At 37.8% G+C, this 19166-nt stretch overlaps 2 protein-coding genes across 2 annotated transcripts; both read left to right on the top strand.

Annotated features, from left to right (window-relative positions):
- The first annotated feature begins 665 nt into the window (after positions 1-665).
- Positions 666-1232, top strand: LOC120089093. Its single transcript, XM_039046519.1, has one exon. The coding sequence runs from the start codon at positions 666-668 to the stop codon at positions 1230-1232; it is 567 nt and encodes a 188-aa protein (XP_038902447.1).
- Positions 1233-15850: 14618 nt separating this feature from the next.
- On the top strand, positions 15851-16477 carry LOC120089094. The gene has a single exon (XM_039046520.1). It carries the CDS (start codon positions 15851-15853, stop codon positions 16475-16477), a length of 627 nt encoding a protein of 208 aa, XP_038902448.1.
- Positions 16478-19166: the final 2689 nt, after the last annotated feature.

The raw sequence follows: 19166 nt of genomic DNA on the forward strand, positions 1-19166 counted from the left end.
TTGCAATGCTACCCATTCTGTCTTTCAGCATTGGGCGAGCGTCGGGCCAAAGATAACCATGAGCGTTGCGATGCTCTAATGGGGGCATTTATGTTTTTTTAACTTCTTTGAAGCTCGGATGCTCAAATCAACTCCAAATTGCTTCAAATTAACCTTGTTTAGCTTCAAATCACCAATTCTATCTCATGGTTGCTTGATACCTACAAAAATAGGAAAATAAACACATAAAATCCAATAATGGGTCCGAATTAATCTAGGAATAATTACTCTTTTTGAGAGCTATCAGCCATTGATAATAGGATCTCGTACGTCTATAACTAAATATGAAACAACACATATTTAGAACTATGGTATGTTAAACCAATGATAAGCTTATGTTAAGGAACATCTACCTGAAATGCTTGGGGAAATCCACACAGATGAGTACTTAAGAACATAATTTTTAATTCCTTTCACCTTCTCCTTGTATAGACCAACTTTATCACTCAATGCAATCTTTGAAAGAACTCTTATACAAGAGTAACTCTTATAAAGGTACGCAATTTATTAACTGCATCATTGCTAATCTGCTAATAAAGTTTAATGTCAGCCATAAGATTTTGACAGCTTACCACCCGCAAACGAACAACCAAGCTGAGATCTCTAACAGGGAGATAAAATCCATTATGGAGAAAGTTGTTAGCACATCTAGAAAAGATTGGGTGCAGCGACTGGACGAAGCTCTTTGGGCATATCGTACTTCCTATAAAACACCCATTGGAATGTCTCTATATGTGCTAGTATTTGGAAAAGCTCGCCATCTACCACTGAAGTTGGAGCATAAAGCACAATGGGCACTTAAGAAGCTGAACTTAAATTTATCCAGCGCAGGGGAAGCCAGGAAACTACAACTGAACAAGTTGGCTGAATGGCGTTTTACCGCATATGAGAATGCCAAGCTATACAAGGAGCAGACAAAAAGATGGCATGACGATAAAATCTGTAAGAAAAATCTAGTTGTAGGGCAACAAGTTCTATTATTTAATGCTTACCTTCTTTTTTTTCCAGGAAAACTCAAATCATGGTGGTCTAGCCCTTTTATCATAAGAAATATCTTTCCGCATGGAGCAGTAGAGCTAGCTAATGAAGATGGAAGTAATGACTTTAAGGTTAATGGTCAACGCAATAAGTCTTATTACGGAGGCGTGGTAGATCGCAATAAGGAGACCATTGATCTGGCCGGGCAAGCTTGATCGCCTGCGTGGATGCGCTTTGCGGTATCGCAATTTATTCTTTCAAAGACATCCATTCTTACCCATTTACTACTTTCATAGAATAGTTTTTATTCTGTCTTTGATTTTAACTTATTGTTCCGAGAATTTGCTGATTGTTCTACAATTGCGTTAATTTATCTGTCAAATGGATTGCGTTATTTCTTGCAGTAGTGGGTGCTTGTTGTGCTCGTAATTTGCCTAACTCGTGTGAGACTTAATTAAGCATCAACATAGGAATGTGGACGGATTATCGGTTATATTTTTTAGGCATCATTAATTCACCGGCAGACGAATTTTCCTTCCATTTGACGGGCATTAAATGATAGGCATGCTTATTGGGATTCCCGAGCCTTTCGTCTCATATCATTGCGATACTGGGAATTTTCGAGTGACCAACCTTCAAAAGCGCGTCTCATTCCTTTTTTCTTGCCTTTATCTACATTTTATTTTCTCTTGAGCCTTGAGCTATCTCATTCTTATCATATGATAATTTATTCATTCTTTGAATCCTCACTGGAATCCATGGCCTAACAAACCTCCAACACCTCTTCCTAGCCATTTTCCCCTGCCATAACCCCTTTTTCCACTCGGGAGGCTGCCATTTTGGTAGCAAGCAACTGTATCGCCGCTAGCCAAAGCTGCTTCCTCGACTTCTCGTTAAACCCAAAAAGAGAACTTTTCCTCCACCAACGCATCGTCGTCTTTCCGTCGGAAGGGTTCGAGCAAGGAGAGTGCCCTAGCCACCAAAACTGAGGTTGTTGCCTCATATCTCCCGTTTGAAAGTGAGCTGAAGAGAAAAGATGACGAGGAAGTCTTTGGGAGCATCGTGAGCAACATGGAGCGTGATGGGGGAGCTGGAATGGTTGACCAACCATTACCCAAGAAGATGTGGTGATTCTTGCACCGCAAGCTAAACTCCATGCAACAACAGATCCTAAGGAGAATACGCCAGCAGATTCTAATGAGGGACCCATAAGGGCAGTACTAGAAGATGTAAAAAAAAGGGTTGACAAAGAAAAGCTCACTAAGGAGCAAGAAGATTCGAAAGAAGAGGAGCGATCTCAAAGAAGAAAAGAAAAGAAGGAAAGGAAGAAGGCCGAAAAGAAACTACGCAAGAGAGAAGAAAAGTACATCAGGCGCAAAAAAAAACGTAGACAAAGGGCAGAAAGCCCAGTTGTGAAAGAAGAATCAATCACCGCAAGGATGGAAAAGCGTGCGACAATGACACATGTGGAGCCACCGCGTAAGACCAGTCCAGAATCCCTCATGACCGATTGGTCACATCAGGGGCTCAACCATGAAGTTCATAGAAAGAAGATGATGACATTCCAGTCACTCTACTTGTCAGACGACCAAGAACACGGATTGAAGAAGTTAAAGAGGTGGAAGTGGTGGATGCCATTCAAGCCGGTGAGCTAGAAATTGGCAGACAAGAGTCCTCTGTGGACGTAGAGAATGCTTATAGAAAAAGAAAAAGAAGACCGGGAGCACGAGTTTAAGAAGAAGGAAGCGAAAAAGGAATAGGCACATCAAATCATTGCATCTGTGGATTTGGCAAGAAGACTTCATGATGAAGAGATGTGCCACATGAATGCAATAGCAGAAAAGGAAGACAAGAAGAAGCTTGCAGATGAGCGAAGTATTGCACTTGTCTATGAGCAATTTGAAAGAGAATTGAAGGAGGAAAATGAGGCAGAGAGGAAGAATAAGGAAGAGAAGAAGATGTGTTGTAGGGCAAAAGTCCAGTGCAATCTTGAGTTGAAAAGAAAAGAGAGAGAAGAATGGGATAAGGAAAAATTGGGCAGAGAGAAAGGGAAAGGGAGCACACCACGCACCAGAAAGCTCGACTTGCTGATGCGCAAGCGAAGGGAAAGGAAAAGGTCGAAGGCAGTAGGTCGTCCCTTGCTCAAAGGCATCTAAAGGTCAGAAAGGAAAATGACAACCTGCTCATGGAGATGGGATTCTTCCCTGTATCAAGCCCACTATCAAAATTCATCACAAACATTATGGTCGAACTTGGATGGGAAGTATTTTGCCAATGCCCATCCATAGTCATCCCAACGATAGTGCGGGCATTCTATCAAGGCAGCGTGCATGAATCAGAGGATGCGATGATAGGGTTGTGCCATTCAGTGCCCAGGACAGTTCTTCAGAACTTGAGTGCTTCAGTTTTTAAAACTTGAATAAAGTTTCTGTCTTCAACACTTGGGAGCTTAAGAGTTTTGGTCCTAAAGACTTTGGAACTTGGGAACTTGGGAGCTTGAGAACTTAAGATCTTGAAGAGCTTCGGTCTTTCATTCTTTAAATCTTGAAAGCTTCACTCTTTGAAGCTTGAGAACTTGAGAGCTTGAAGAGCTTCGATCTTCAATTCTTTAGATCTTGAGAGCTTCAGTCTTTGAAGTTTTAGAACTTGGGAGCTTTAATTTTCAAATCTTTAGAACTTTGGTTTTCAAATATTGAGAACTTCAATCTTCAATCAATCTTCAAAGCTTCCTATCTTTAGAGCTTTCAATCCTCCCTCAAAATGAAGGGGCAATGCTCTTATTTATACATCTTCCATGGACCTTGAATGGACTTGAGCCTGGTTGGTCTATAGATTTGGCCATTGGGTCCAATTAATTGGATTTGAGCCTAATTTAGCATTTAGGTCAAACTAAGCCTAGTATTTAGCTCAATTAGACTTGAACCTGAATATTAATATTTAATTGAACCAAATTAATTAATTCAATTCAATGAACAAGATGAAAACACATAGCATGATCGGGATTCGCCAACTTTCTTTCTTTAATTCCAATTTGATATACATGTCGATTTTTAATTAACCCAAAAATTGATAATTTATAGTTTTATCATTGATTTGAAAAAAATGACACGACGATATGTGATTGGTCAAAATTTCTAGTTCAACAGTACTATATTTTCAAAGTTAATGTTTGTTTTGTTGGTTGTGTGGTGCATGATGTAGCTCACCCACATAACTAGAGTTCTTATTTCCCCGAATATTCTTTTTCTTTTTGTTGGGGGATATATCGTCTAAAATTTGCTATATACAATATTTTAGATAATTTATTAAAAAAAAAAACTTCATTCTGTTACTTATCATTGTGTTTAAATTATAATTATATGAAGATAACATAAATTTAATCTCCATACATTATCGAAAGAATCTAAAGTTTAGTTCTTCAATATTTTAATTTGTGCCGAATACCTCGTTATAATTTAAATAATTTATTATAGATTTTTAAATTTTCAATTTATATGGAATATATCATTGAATTTTATCTTAACCCTACTAGGATTAGAATATGAATTTCCTAATCTCTAACCAGCTAGGATCAAATCTCATATTATCTTATATTATCTTATATTATTTTATTTTTGCCTTATATTCTGTTAGGCCAAAATCTACTCCCAACATTAGCTCTCACTCCTATGTTTGGTTTTGAGGACCACTTACTTGCTAGTCATGTGCGTTGATGCAAACGTAAGAGTATTGCTCTAACCTTTATTGTATTTTTAATTGTTCTGATCTTCTCATTATACGGCAAAACTTTATCACACTGGTATAACCATATCGAACTTGGCTCCTCCAAGATCATTATCAGATCTCTGGCTATACTTGAAATATCTATCTAAAGCCCCTTTTTCTTTTTGAAGATTTAGCTAGGTTCCTGGCATGCATCCACCACAACTAAGTAATGTTGAACGCAGGTATTGGTAGCATCTCTATCTTATCTTGAGGGGCATAGATATTTGAGCTTGGCTTTTCCCGTCAATTTTGGTAATCAGAAGTGTCTATTAGCCTATCTTTTGTTATAGGCTCTGGCACAAAATCCTTCATCCAAATAATTACAAACAGTTGCATCGTTTCTCAAATTCTTCAAAACAAATATTCCTTTTGTATATTTTTCATATTCTTCAGTAAATCAATAACTTGAAATACACGTAAAGTGACGTCAATATAAAACTTATCTTGTATTTCTGTTGTGGAGATCTACAAACTGAGGCTTCAAGATCTCATTCCTAATTGTAATTGCTCAACCTCGTGTTGCCTCCTTCACTTGGGATCTTGAAAATATTTTATCGTCACCAAAGAGTATTTTCGTTCCAATGCTAAGTGTGATCTCCCAATTTGATTGTTCAAATCTTCGATTTCCATGCTCTGAAACCTAGCGAAATCGTTGGAATTCACCGATAGTTTTAGTCTTCATGGTTTATCAATGTTGGAAACTCTCATGTCGGTTTGAGAAAAGGCTCCAAGTGTCTGGGTCTAGCTTGATGATGGTGTTATTATCGCCGATTTCTGGTACTATCCCCAAATTTGTAGTCGTGGTTTATAGCGGCAAAGCACAGCAAACGGTGGAGCACCTGCACGAACACGAACATCTGAAAGGTAGGGGAACTGCACATCAAGGGACATTCTCATCTAACTGGAAATGGCAGTGGACACTCGACTAGGAACAGTGGATATCTACAATCCGATTGAATGCAAATGAACCATGGTGGAACAACGATATGGCGAGACCCATGCAAATCCGAACGAGTAATGGCAGAGAGCTGGTGGCAGTAGTAGCAAGGCGCGACTCCCATAGCAACGAAGCACGAATTGACATGAGCGGTGATCGATGATCTAACGGCGCAGACGGAGAGGCGGACGAAGATTTGAATGAATCAGTACAGACAATTTGGACGAAGGGATGGATCTGCTCTGCAGCGTAAGGGACTGAACTCTAATCTAATCTGGTCGGCAGTAGATTTGAGCACGATAGAGGCGCGACCGACGGTGAAACCCATGCATCTTCACGAATTGGACTGAGGCTATGTATTAGAAGATGAATGTGATTCCTGTAACGATGAAACACAAATTAGATGAACGGATCTGGCAACAACCACGAATGGATATACGTGACAGGTGACAGGGGATATTGATGGTGGGGGCGAGCGACGTTTCTAGTGACTTCTAACGGCTGTAGCGGCGAGCGGCATCTTCAAACGGCAGCAGCAGGTGAGTGGATGAGAGTGACGGACGAACGGCGGATGTGTGGCAAAATGATGGTGGATCTGCTGCGATACGACGAGACCCACGAACGGGCAGGACCCGTGCAAATCTAGACGAACAACGACTGAGAGCCGGATGGCGGCGGCGGTGGCAAAATGTCTAAACCTATTTTTCTCATTTAAAAAATGTCTAAACACACGAAATCTTTTAACATATTTTATTTAAACACACAAATTTTCAACCTTGGACCTATTAGAAAAAAAAAAAAAAAAAAAAAAAAAAAAAAAAAAAAAAGAAACCAAATATATTTTTTAAATAGTTTGAAAACTATAATATTTTTATAAATGGTTTTCAAAACTACTATATTATAAGTAAACCCCTCTTTCTCATCCCCTCAAAATAGAAAAGGACAAATTTTATTTTCAATAAACCTCAACATAAGTTATTAATCCATGTTTTTTAAAAAGCTATTCAATTTTTTATTTTCAATTTTTTTAAAAATTCATGAATAGCCTAAAATTATACTTTTTTAATTAATTATCCACCTAGTTGCACAATATTGTATATTGTTTACCATTATTTTCTTCATGAATATTATCACTTGTACAATTTATATATTTTTACAATTTCAAATCTAAAACAATTATTCAAAATTTAATTCAATTAGCCAAATACTCTATACAAAAATGAGAGATTATAATCCACCCATGACTTGGCATTTGAAAATGGACGACTTAAAATAAAAATATAACCAAAAAAAAAAATACCTACTAAACTATAACGTTAGATAATTATATCTAACTATCTCACTTAAATAATTCATAATAAACTTAAACAAAATACAGTAATACTATAAATCATCAATCTTCAACTTATTGGATTTTTTTTGGTTCCCGAGTGCTAATGATTCCTAAAAAGAAAAAAAAATACCCATTGCTTGTATTATTACTTTTCACCAAGCAATATAGAAAGACTCGAGATTTATTAAAGATAATGTAGTAGGAGAGTAAACAAAATGCGAAGTCGAACAAAGCTTCTTTCTTATAAAATTACATCATAATCTTCATATAGGTATCACCATACCAAACTATATCTGCATTCATGAAATATAGAGTAAATATATTTAGTTATTTTAATGATATAATTATCTAACGTTACATTTTAATAGTTTTTTTTTTTTTTTTTTAACGTTGTTATTTTAAGCTTTCCATTTTCAAATGACAAGCCATGAATGGATTATAATCTCTAACTTTTGTAGAGAGTTTTGTCAATTGAATTAGATCTTGAATAATTGTTGGTGGATTTGAAATGTAAAAATATATAATCTCAATATAATTAGTGTTGCTTTCAAAGAGAATAACTTGATATCTTGTAAAAGTGTGAGTAAAGCTAACATCGGTGTGGTGTTTGAGCCAAATTCACTCTGATGCTCAAGTTAGAATCGGATTTGAATTTAATGCAACTGGTAAAAACTTGTATGAGTTGAAAAGAATACCCCTATTTGATCGTGCCTCTCAAGTTATATAGCTCGCCCAATTAATAACTGAACTTATGTAAAACCCGAACCCTAATTACTTTAAGTAAGAGTAAGTAATGAGATGTCTTCTAATGAGTTAAATGAAGCCATATCTTAGGAGGGTTAGAGGATGGAAGCAAGAAGAAATAAGCTCTTGTGTAGCTAAGTGTAAACCCCGAATTCTAAGTTCCTAAACAAGTATGTTTAGCCAAAGGAATGATATATTAAATATTTAATAAGTGAAAATTCTTGTTATTTATAGAAGTTGTGGAGAAAGGAAAAGAAAAACACGTTAAATAAGGAAACTCACTTATTGGTTTGGCATGTGGCGGTTAATCCTTGAATTCGGGTGGCGGCAGAAAGATTAAAAGGAAGAGGAATTTCGAAAACTTGGTTTCGGCGATCTACATGAGAAAATTTAGTGAAATTGGTATCATTTGAAAGTTGGGAAGAATCTAATTTTCAAGGTTGTCTTGTCGGAGAAAGATTGCAGGAGAAAAAGAACAGAAAGTGATGAAATTACAAAAGAGACATAATCTTGAGTTAATCAGGGCTCGAGGTGAAGATTGGAAGCTCTAGGCCAAACTATAAGGAATTTTTTATTTAAATTTTAAGGTAAAAAATTTAATCAATTCTAAACATGTTTATAGAAGGAAGTTTCTTCAAAAGAGGTCTGAATTTTGAGTTATGAATTTTTAAAATTGTAAGAGAGAATCTGTGCATAAGCAGACAGCTGCTTGGGAAGAACAAGCAAACAACTCACCGTGGAGATTATAGCGAGATTTTGTGATGAGGATCTCGCTCTAGAATGGAATCTCGCTAGAAATTGGGCTGAATCTCGCTGGAAAAGTGAGTATCGCTAGAATGAAAGGATCTCACCCATAAGGATCTCACTCATGAGAAGAATTCACTCATGATGAGTATCTCACTGGTAAAGTTGTCTTTGATGATGAAAGTTCTATTTGAGGTATTTTTCTAAGAATTCTAAGTAGTTTAATCGAGAATTATGTCCTTTCAGGCCAAGAAGAGCTAGGAGAGGCATATAACCCGTTAAGAGGCCAACGAGCTGTGGGTGACTATGTGATGAATTGATGTTTTAATGATTTAGAAATCATGATTTCCTAGAAGTTATTTCTCATGCTAAGTGTTAGAAACTATGATTTCTTTGAAGATATTCCTTATGCTAAGTGTTTAAATGAAGTGTCAAGCAACGTATTTGTGAAACTGTTTCTCATGCTAAGTAAAACATGTTTTCCATAGAATTGACATGATGTAAATATGTTATCTTGTCCAAATACTTTATGATTAAGTAACTCCATTTTTATGATGAACTTGTATGATGAATAAACTAGTATGATGATTTGAGTACTAAGCCTTAGTGTTCAACTAAATGTTATGACTAGTTTTACTTAAAACGCGATACCGAAGGACATTTGAGAAGGTATCCGCCCAACCAGATATCGAAGGACATTTGAGAAGGTATTTGATTAACTTGGTACCGAAGGACATTCGAGAAGGTACCAGACCAACTTGATACCGAAGGACATTTGAGAAGGTATCTTAGCAGCTTGATACTGAAGGACATTTGAGAAGGTATCTGAGCAGAAGTACCCAAGGTATGACGGTACTCAGTTATAACCACGTGCATGTAGGTAATACGACGTCGAGGGATTAAGCAAAAAGGTTCTCCCCGACTAAGGGTGACATTGAAGGTTAGATCTAGTAGTTCACTCTCAACTAAGGATAAAGGCAGTCATATCTTCTCCTAGGCTAGAAGGATAGTTTGGAATTGCTAATGCTTATGAATGTTTATCAACGCATGATGTTACTAATGTATGAGTTTTCCAAGTATGTTTTCTATATCTAACGCATGCTAATAGTTTTTACAAGCTAGTTCAACACGATTTAAGCCAACTTATTTTATAAAGTATGAAGCATGCGCTAGGGTTAAAACTAAGCTTGATGTGCTATGTTTATATACCTAAGATTGCTAAAGTACATGCGTTGATATTCCTAAACACAATAAAGAAGAGTACTGAAGGTAAGAAAGGTATCTGAATAAGTGTACCTAAGTTGTTGACGGTACATAGAAACCTCCACGTACACGTGGGTAGTTTTGAAGGAGAGGCCGAAGTATGGGTCTCCTAGGCCATAAACCAGCAAAGAGAGGCCGAAGCAGGGGTCTCATAGCCGATAACAGACGTTGGGAGCTAGAGCGAGGTATGCTCGTTCTCAACTAAGGAATAATGATGTTTAATGGTGTTTAAGAGTAGTTATCAATGCTAATGTTTAAAAGAAGTTGCTTGAGATGCCCATCGATATAGTTTCTAAAGAGATCGACATAGGGGTCCCTCCTAGCCATAGCTCAGTATGAAGAGATCGAAGTAGGGGTCTCAATTAAGATTCAGGTTTCAGTTACAATGGTTGTAAAGGTTTTATGTACACGGTTGCTTGGTATATTTTAGTTTCAGTATTATGTTTTCGAGCTTTCAGTTTAAGCATGAGATTTATGTTTTATTAAGTCACTCACTAGGCTTCTAACTCACGTTTTCAAATGTTTCTTTCAGGTAGCGGTTAGTTCCCAAAAGACTATTCTGTTGTTGCTCTGCCACTCAAGAAGCAAGTTGAGGGAAGCGTAATTGAAGACCTATGTTAGTTAGTACACATGTTTCTGTCTAGTGACTAGTATTCTTGATGGGGCTCACTAGGTTGTATTATCTATGTATAAACAATGCTGTGAAACCCTATAATGTAAATGTATTAAGTTCTTATTTATTATGTATATATTCAGGGTTTGAGCAAGGTTTAACAGGTAAGATAGGCAGTAAGTACCAACAGAAGGGTTGGTAACTGTTGCAGTCACCATTCCATTTAGGTTAGGAAGGTAATCTGGTAGGGGGTGTGACAACTTAGCTTGCCCTTTCTACTTCTAAGCTATCACAATCATTAATTAGTCTGTTTTTCATACGAATCATCATTGCCTTGGCCGTTACACATCTCATCCTTTAATGAGCTTGACTCTTGGGTAGAACCATGACGTTTGATTCTCCAATAATCAAATACAATGTGATTATATCTCCTTAATTAATTGGTTTAGCAAATAATTGAGTTATACAAAACGAAAAATGGGTAATTTAATAGTCTTCAAGAAATAATACTTTGATAAAAATTCTTCTTCATGGCTCTTGCATGTCTAGACCATATTAAGAATTTCTTTTACAACACTTAACATGGTCTTTGTGTTGGGGTTGATGCCCTAAATCTTGTAGGATCTTATAGTTTGTAAACACTTGTATGAACAAACATTTTGTAATTTATAATATATGATATTTTATTCACTTCTGTCTATGAAATATATGATATTTTAGTTGCATTGATCACAAACCAATAAACTAAGATCCATGGTTATATTCAATGGACACAGAAATATATCTATAGTGAGAAAAGTGCAGTTGTCGGTCTTTAGTGGAGTGCCCGATAGTTAATTGATGGTGGATAATGTAATTAAAGAGTTTAATCAGTTATTCACGTATTGTTGGAGCTTCAAGCTATATGTCCATAAGGTCCTCTTGGTAGCTCAATGGATTTAAGTTGAGAATCAGTTTTTAGGTTAATTTGAAAGGTTCAAATTAATAAAAGAGAATATGATTATATATGATATAATTCAATTAATTCAATTATTTATGATATAATTGATATAATGTATTTGATACATTATTGTTTATTTGGAGGAACTAATATTTGAATATGATTCAAATATATTTTCTATGAATTAGATTCATAGTTATCAAATTTAATATAAATATGATTTATATTAAATTCCATAAAATAGAGAAAAAGAACTATGGTTTATATATTGTAAATGATAGAATATTAAAACTATAGGTTATAAATATAATATGATAAGTTAGTTATCATATTTATTTATGATTTATTAATTATTTGATAATTAACACTTTTTTCTCTATAGTCACCCTTAGTGGGTAGTTATTTGGTTTTATGGAAAAATGGGATAAATGAAAATAGTTTTGTAATTATTCCATAAGACATCATATATACTATCGAGTACACAATCGAGTAACTACACGATTTTCTGAGAGACTAAACGATCGAGTAGGAAGTCTATGCGAGAGACTTGGTCGTCTACACGATAGTGTATTCCCATCTCAATCGTCTTCCTCCTCCATACCAAACTTCCCCTCTAACCAAAATTAGCCAGAACCCACCATTCCTGGATTCTCACACCGAGAATACCATGGTCACTAAGTAGTAGTGTCCCAGTTGGTTCGAGGATCAAGTTTTGCTTGTTGCTTGTTCGAGGAATGTTTGAGTTGTTCGACACGTTCATGAACGAATTCGATCGAGGGATTTACTTGAAGAATGGTTCTTCAAAGGTATAGTCTCTTGATACTTTGTTTTTATTTCAAAGCATGCTGTAATTCAAGATTTATGCATAATCTGTTTTGTATGACTCTAAATGTATGCGTTCTATCACAATGGGATTTGGACGATCTGCTTCCACTCAAAGATTCTCTGTAAACGGAGTTCCTACATTTTTCACAATCAATCCATGTTAAATTCTACTAATAAACACTTAATATATATGTAGATATTGCAAATTTAAAGGGTGGGGTCAGCAAATTGTCGACCCATTTTTTTTTCTGTCAAAAGGTAGAATTAAGGTCAACCAAGCTTGGCAGTCTAATAACTTGTAGAAATACAAGTTATTTTTGCTCTTAAATTGGAACAACTAAGGTTTTTAATGATAGATTCTCTTCATTTTTAGAAGAAACGCATGGATTTATTCAAACATTAGCAAACTCATGCAAAAGACGTTTTATTACTAAATATCGCGGTACTAACGCATTATATTATAGGATTTCAACGCAAGGATTAATGCTAACACATTAGACAAGTGCCGTAGGAAAAGCTCTAACGCATGGGCCATGCGTCGGAAGGAGTTCAACGCAGAGAAGATTCATTGCTCCAGGCTGATTGTGTCACATCACCACTTACAAGTATGGGCACCTGCAGCAGGCGGCGTCTGAAAAGCTTCTGAAAGTCAGGCGGCTAATCAGGGCATGGACTTTAATGCTGCCCATTCACCAAGTGGATGTGACCAACGCCTATAAATAGATGAAGTCCCTCTAGAGTCAAGAAGTTCGAAAATTATCAAGATCCTTACTCTCTGTATATTGTAGTCATAGTTTTAGTTCTTAGAAGCTGTGTTGTGGTGCCAGACGATCAGAAGGGTTGAGAACCACCACCACTACCAGTCAGGGAGCCAAGAAAGCCACTCTTGAGAAAGACACTTCATCCAATTCCTATACAAGTGATTGTACACAACGAGATTGAGCCAAAGAAATACAAGAGATTGTATTCTTTGGCTTGACTCAGTTTCCTTCATCTCATTTATCGCTTTCACTTCATTTGATTAAATATTGCTTTTGTAAAGACTCTCTGTTTCTTTGTAAAATTCATATTTGATCCATTATACTTGCCATTATTTATTTCTTGTTTATGTTGAACGCATTAATACTTTATGTCAAACTTCATTCCAACGCTCAAGCCAACTTGACAAATTGGTAAAAAACATCTTTAACTTAGATTGTTCGAAAGAATAACTAAGCTGCATCAAGTAGGACGCCTAATATAGCTAGAGACAGACTTACTGGTGTCTATTGCATTCTGTATTAGACGCATGTATCCTAAAGATAGGTTTTGTATGTTATTCACATTGAGAAATGTTGAATGAAGTCTAACGCATGAACAAAAGATAAGCAAATCACTCCATCTCATCCACATCACATCCTGGTTTGTGTACATTCATCTTAAACCGACGCGTCCACTAACATTAAACTCCATTCTCACATGATCCATCACTAACTACTCAACTCTTTTGCATCTCTTGCACAGGCACAACAATTTAGTATAAATAACTCATTTCTCACATTTATTTAGGAAAACTCCTACAGTAGATACAAGCAAGGTCTGCGTTTGGTTAACTGAATCCCTGAGTTCGACCCTGGAATTACCAGGAACCTAAATTAGATTTATACTTGGGTCTAGTTTAGGAAAACTTGAACGTCATTAGAAGGAGTTTTGTGCGTTCTGCTGCAAATATCTGATGCCCCAATGCTTTATATTTACTTAAATGCATCAAAGCATAAACACATCACTTACACTTAGAACTTATTCTTCAATTTAGTTTATACAATACACTTCTAGAGTGAATCACCATAGCAACGAACAAGTTTTTGGCGCCGTTGCCGGGGATTCAGAAACAAAACTAACCAGAAATTTCGTTTATATCTGTTGTAGGAACACTTCGGTCAAGGGAGTATTACGAGTTAAGCCTAAGCTTGTGAACGTTTATGAGCAGGGAGAGCACTCCTGTGCACAGAATCCAATCTTGATGGCGAATAGCAGCACGCGTCCCATGAGGGAGTACGCGTCCCCTGTACTGTATGATTTCTCTCTAGGAATCATATATCCAATGCCGGATGGAACTAGGTTCGAGATGAAAGCTGTTATGCTCCAAATGCTCCAGTCTGCTGGACAATTTCGGGGTAGTCGTGGTGAAGATTCTCACGCCCACATTAAGCGTTTCCTGGAAACGTGTAATTCATTTATGAATCCTGGAATCAACCCATAGGCGATCAGGCTGTCCTTGTTTCTCTATTCTTTGTGTGATGACGCAAAACAATGGCAGAGCTCACTGAAGCCTGGTGAAATCACCACCTGGGAGAAGTTGGTGGAAAAATTTATGCAAAAATACTTTCCTACCTACCACCAACGCGAGGAAGCGTCGAGAGAATTATGAACTTTGAACAAGAAGATGCTGAGACCTTAAGCAGCATGGAGCGTTTTAAGGGCTTGGTCAAGAATTGCCCAAACCATTGACTACCTCTAACTATCCAAATGGAGACGTTTTATGGAGGACTGAATAGAGCATTACAGATGGCAGCAGAAGCAGCAGCAGTTGGTGGACTTATGGAAAAATTTTTAGCAGCAGTTGGTGGACTTATGGAAAAATCTTACACTGAGGCTAAAGAGATACTAGACTGCATTGCTAAACACAATATGGAACGGGTGGATGATACGTATGATGGAAGAGCTGACAGAAAGAAGAGATCTCAGAACATTAATTCTATCGATTCCAACGCAATAGCCATACTTTTGGCTCAAGTGGCTACGATGCCTAGCCTTCTACAGAACATAACACTGGGAAACGCATCAAATCAGCAGAAAGTGAATCAGGTAGAGGCGTTTGGGTAGCCCATGGTTAGTTGTGTGGGCTATGGAGATCCTCACTCCTATGCTGAATGTCCACAAAACCCTCAGTCAGTATGTTTCATAAAAAACAACCCATTCTCTAATACATATAATCTTGGATGGAGAAACCATCCAAATTTTTCTTGGATAGGAGGAAATCATCAGGAGCACCACCCAGGGGCAAACCATCAGCAAAGGAATGGACCGCCGCCTGCATTTCAATAAACGCATCAGCAACATCAACAACCCTTTAATAGAGGAGGACAGGCGTCGAGCTCAGGATCTTCGTTTGAGAACCTATTGAAGGAGTACATAGCCCAGAATGACGCGTTGTTGAAAAGTCAAGCGTCATCTATCAGAAACCTGGAAATCCAGGTAGGGAAAATAGCAAGGAGTTGAAAAGCAGGCAACCTGAAGTTCTACCTAGCAATACTGAAACACCTGGGAACAATAATGGAAAGGAGCAATGTCACGAGGTGACGTTGCGAAGTGGAAGAGCTCTTTAAGAAAGAAGAATGAATCAAAGAAATAGCAGTCCTTTGAAAGAACGTATCACACGTTCAATGGATCAGGAAGAAAGAATGCTCGAGACTACAAGTCATTAAGAACCCAGTACATCTAATGCGGGAAATCCTGCAGTGACTTTGAACGAACCATTTCCTAGGCGTCTGATGAAAAAGAATGATGAACAACAATTCATGCTCTTTCTTGAGCTCCTAAAGCAGTTGCATATCAACATATGTCAAATTTTTTAAGGACATTTTGACGAAAAAGAGAAGAGTCAGTGAGAAGGAAGTAATAACACTAATGCAGGAGTATAACGCATTAGTAAGCAACAGTCTACCAAAGAAGCAGAAGGAGCCTGGGAGTTTCACAGTTCCTTGTTCGATAGGAGGATTGGATGTGGGTCATACATTGTGCGATCTAGGAGCCAACATTAATCTCATGCCACTTTCAATTTTTAAGAAATTGATGATTGGCGAAGCACAACCTACTTCTGTTACTCTTCAGCTCGCTGATAGAACAATTAAGTACCCGGAAGGGAAGATTGAAGACGTTCTGGTGAAGGTTGACAATCTCATATTCCCAGCAGACTTTATTATCTTGGATTATGAAACAGATAGGGAGGTACCAATTATCCTTGGATTCCCCATCTTAGCTACTGGGAAAGTTTTAATTAACGTGCATAAAGGCGAATTAACTATGTGCATGGATAATGAAGAGGTGAAGTTTAATGTGCTCAATGAATTAAAGTTCCCAGATAGTGAAGATTGTCAACTAAACAGTATTGAGTTGCCTGAAGAAGAGACTCATGTATGTAAGGTCCTCGTGTTGGAGGAGAACCTGAAAGAATCAAAGCCGTCAAGTATGAGTGAGCGGTGGACAAAACCAACGCGTCCATCACTTGAAAGAACCAACCAGAACTTGAGTTGAAACAGTTACCTAGACGCTTGAAATATGCATTCCTTGGAACCAACAACACTTTACCTGTGATCATTTTCGCAAATCTTATAGAGCCTAATAAGCAATCTCTCTTACAGATGCTGAAAAGGCACAAGTGTGCAATAGGTTAAATGCTTGCAGATATCCGTGGCATTAATCCATCTTATTGCATGCATAAGATTAGGCTAGAAGAAGGGAAGTCGGGGTCAATCGAGCCTCAAAGAAGGCTGAATCCCATAATGAAAGAAGTGGTCAAGAAAGAAATTTTAAAATGGTTGGACGCGGGAGTTATTTATCCTATATCCGACAGTAGCTGGGTAAGTCCAGTCCAATGCAGTCCTAAGAAAAGGGGAACGACCGTGATAGTCAACAGCAATAATGAACTCATACCCTCGAGGACTGTCACGGTCTGGCGCATCTGTATGGATTACAGGAAACTCAATACAGCAACTAAGAAAGACCACTTGCCCCTTCCTTTCATCGGTCAAATGCTTGACAGACTTACGAGCAAAGAATTTTATTGCTTTCTCAATGGATACTCTAGTTACAACCAGATTCTGATAGATCTGAAAGATCAGGAGAAGACTACGTTTACTTGTCCCTTTAGAACATTTGCATTCAGACGCATGCCCTTTGGGCTGTGTAACACACCTGGGACATTTCAAAGATGTATGATGGCTATCTTCTCTGACTTCCTAGAAAAGATCGTTGAAGTCTTCATGGACAACTTTTCAGTCTTTAGAGACTCATTCCACTCATGCCTAGATAATTTGGAGGCCGTCTTCGCTCGATGCGAGGAAACAAACTTGGTGCTGAATTGGGAAAAATGTCATTTCATGGTGACTGAAGGAATTGTCTTAGGTTACAAAGTATCTAAGGCTAGCTTAGAAGTAGATGAAGCCAAAATAGATGTCATAACAAAACTTCCACCACCATCAAATGTTAAAACTTTACGAAGTTTTTTAGGGCATGTCGGCTTCTATAGACAGTTCGTTAAAGGATTCTCTCAGATTGCGCGACCTCTGAGTGCATTACTAGAGGCTAACCGGTCCTATGACTTTAATGAAGACTGCACTGACGCGTTTGAAACCCTGAAGTATGCATTGACGACAGCTCTAGTATTGATAGCACCGGACTGGATGCAGCGCTTTATTCTTATGTGCGACGCGAATGATGTAGCAGTAGGAACAATGTTAGGGCAGAAGAAGGGTAATTTGATACATCCCATCTTCTATGCGTCTAAAACACTAAATGACTCTCAGGAACATTACACCACTACTGAAAAGGAAATGTTGGTTGTAGTGTTTGGCATTGAAAAGTTTCGATCTTACTTAGTTGGTGCGTCAGCCACCATATACATCGACCACTTAGCCAAAAAAATCCTGATGAGCAAAAAAGACACGAAGCCAACGTTGATAAGATGGGTGTTGCTGCTACAGGAGTTTGATATTGATATCCAGGACAGAAAAGGAACAGAAAATCAGGTGGCTGATCATCTGTCCAGGCTAGAGAATCAAGAAATGTAAGCCCAAGAAGGTGAAATCAAGGATGCATTTCCTGATGAAAGCCTGTTTAGAGTTGAAGGCAGGGAACCTTGGTATGCGAACATAGTCAATTATTTAACCACCAAGAAATTCTCTGGGAACTTCAGCTCTCAGCAAAAGAAGTGGTTAATTCATGACAGCAAGTTTTATTTTTAGGATGAGCCGTTTCTATATAAACAAGGCCCCAACTCCATAATGCGTCGATGCGTTTCGGAGGAGGAGACACAACGCATCTTAGCTGAGCGTCATGACTCTCCTTACTGAGGGCATTTCGGTGGGCAAAGAACCGCAACGAAGGTCCTTTAAAGCGGATACTTTTGGCCCACCCTCTTTAAAGATGCGAGGGAGTTTGTTCGAAAATATGACCCCTGCCAACACACCGGGAATATTTCTTCAAGGGACGCAATGCCTTTGAACAATATTCTCGAAGTTGAGCTGTTCGATGTTTGGGGCATAGATTTTATGGTACCTTTTCCCCTGTCCTGTAGCCAACAGTACATCCTGCTTGCAGTAGATTATGTATCTAAGTGGGTAGAAGCAGTAGCCTGTGCTAGGAATGATGCGTCCACTGTATCTAAGTTTCTTACTAGGAACATATTTACACGCTATGGAACACCAAGAGCCCTGATAAGCGATGAAGGTACGCACTTCATTAATCACATCATTTCCAAATTACTTGCAAAATATAATGTCAGGCACAAGATCGCTACTGCCTATCACTCACAAAAAAAGGGTCAAGCGGAAGTATCAAATCGAGAAATCAAGTCTATCCTGGAGAAAGTCGTCAATGCAATGCAGAAGGATTGGTCACAGAGGCTGGATGAAGTGCTCTGGGCCTACAGGACTACTTACAAAACTCTTATAAGTATGTCTCCATACTCTCTTGTATTTGGAAAAGCTTGTCACTTACCTTTAGAGTTGGAGCACAAGGCATTTTGGGCAGTTAAAAAGCTAAACATGCACTTGGACGCCGCGGGCGCTCAACGCAAAATTCAACTCAATGAGCTCGAGGAGTGGTGATTGAACACATACGAGAACAACAAGCTGTACAAAGAAAAGACAAAGCATTGACATGATCAACGCATCAGTAAGAAAGAACTTGTTGTTGGCCAAAAATTTCTATTGTTCAATTCACA

Source organism: Benincasa hispida, chromosome 10 (genome assembly GCF_009727055.1).
Source record: "Benincasa hispida cultivar B227 chromosome 10, ASM972705v1, whole genome shotgun sequence".
In the NCBI taxonomy this organism is placed as follows: domain Eukaryota; kingdom Viridiplantae; phylum Streptophyta; class Magnoliopsida; order Cucurbitales; family Cucurbitaceae; genus Benincasa; species Benincasa hispida.

Coding starts and splice junctions, on each gene's coding strand:
- LOC120089093 (XM_039046519.1), top strand. CDS start 666: ATGGAGAAAGTTGTTAGCACATCTAGAAAAGATTGGGTGCAGCGACTG.
- LOC120089094 (XM_039046520.1), top strand. CDS start 15,851: ATGCAGGAGTATAACGCATTAGTAAGCAACAGTCTACCAAAGAAGCAG.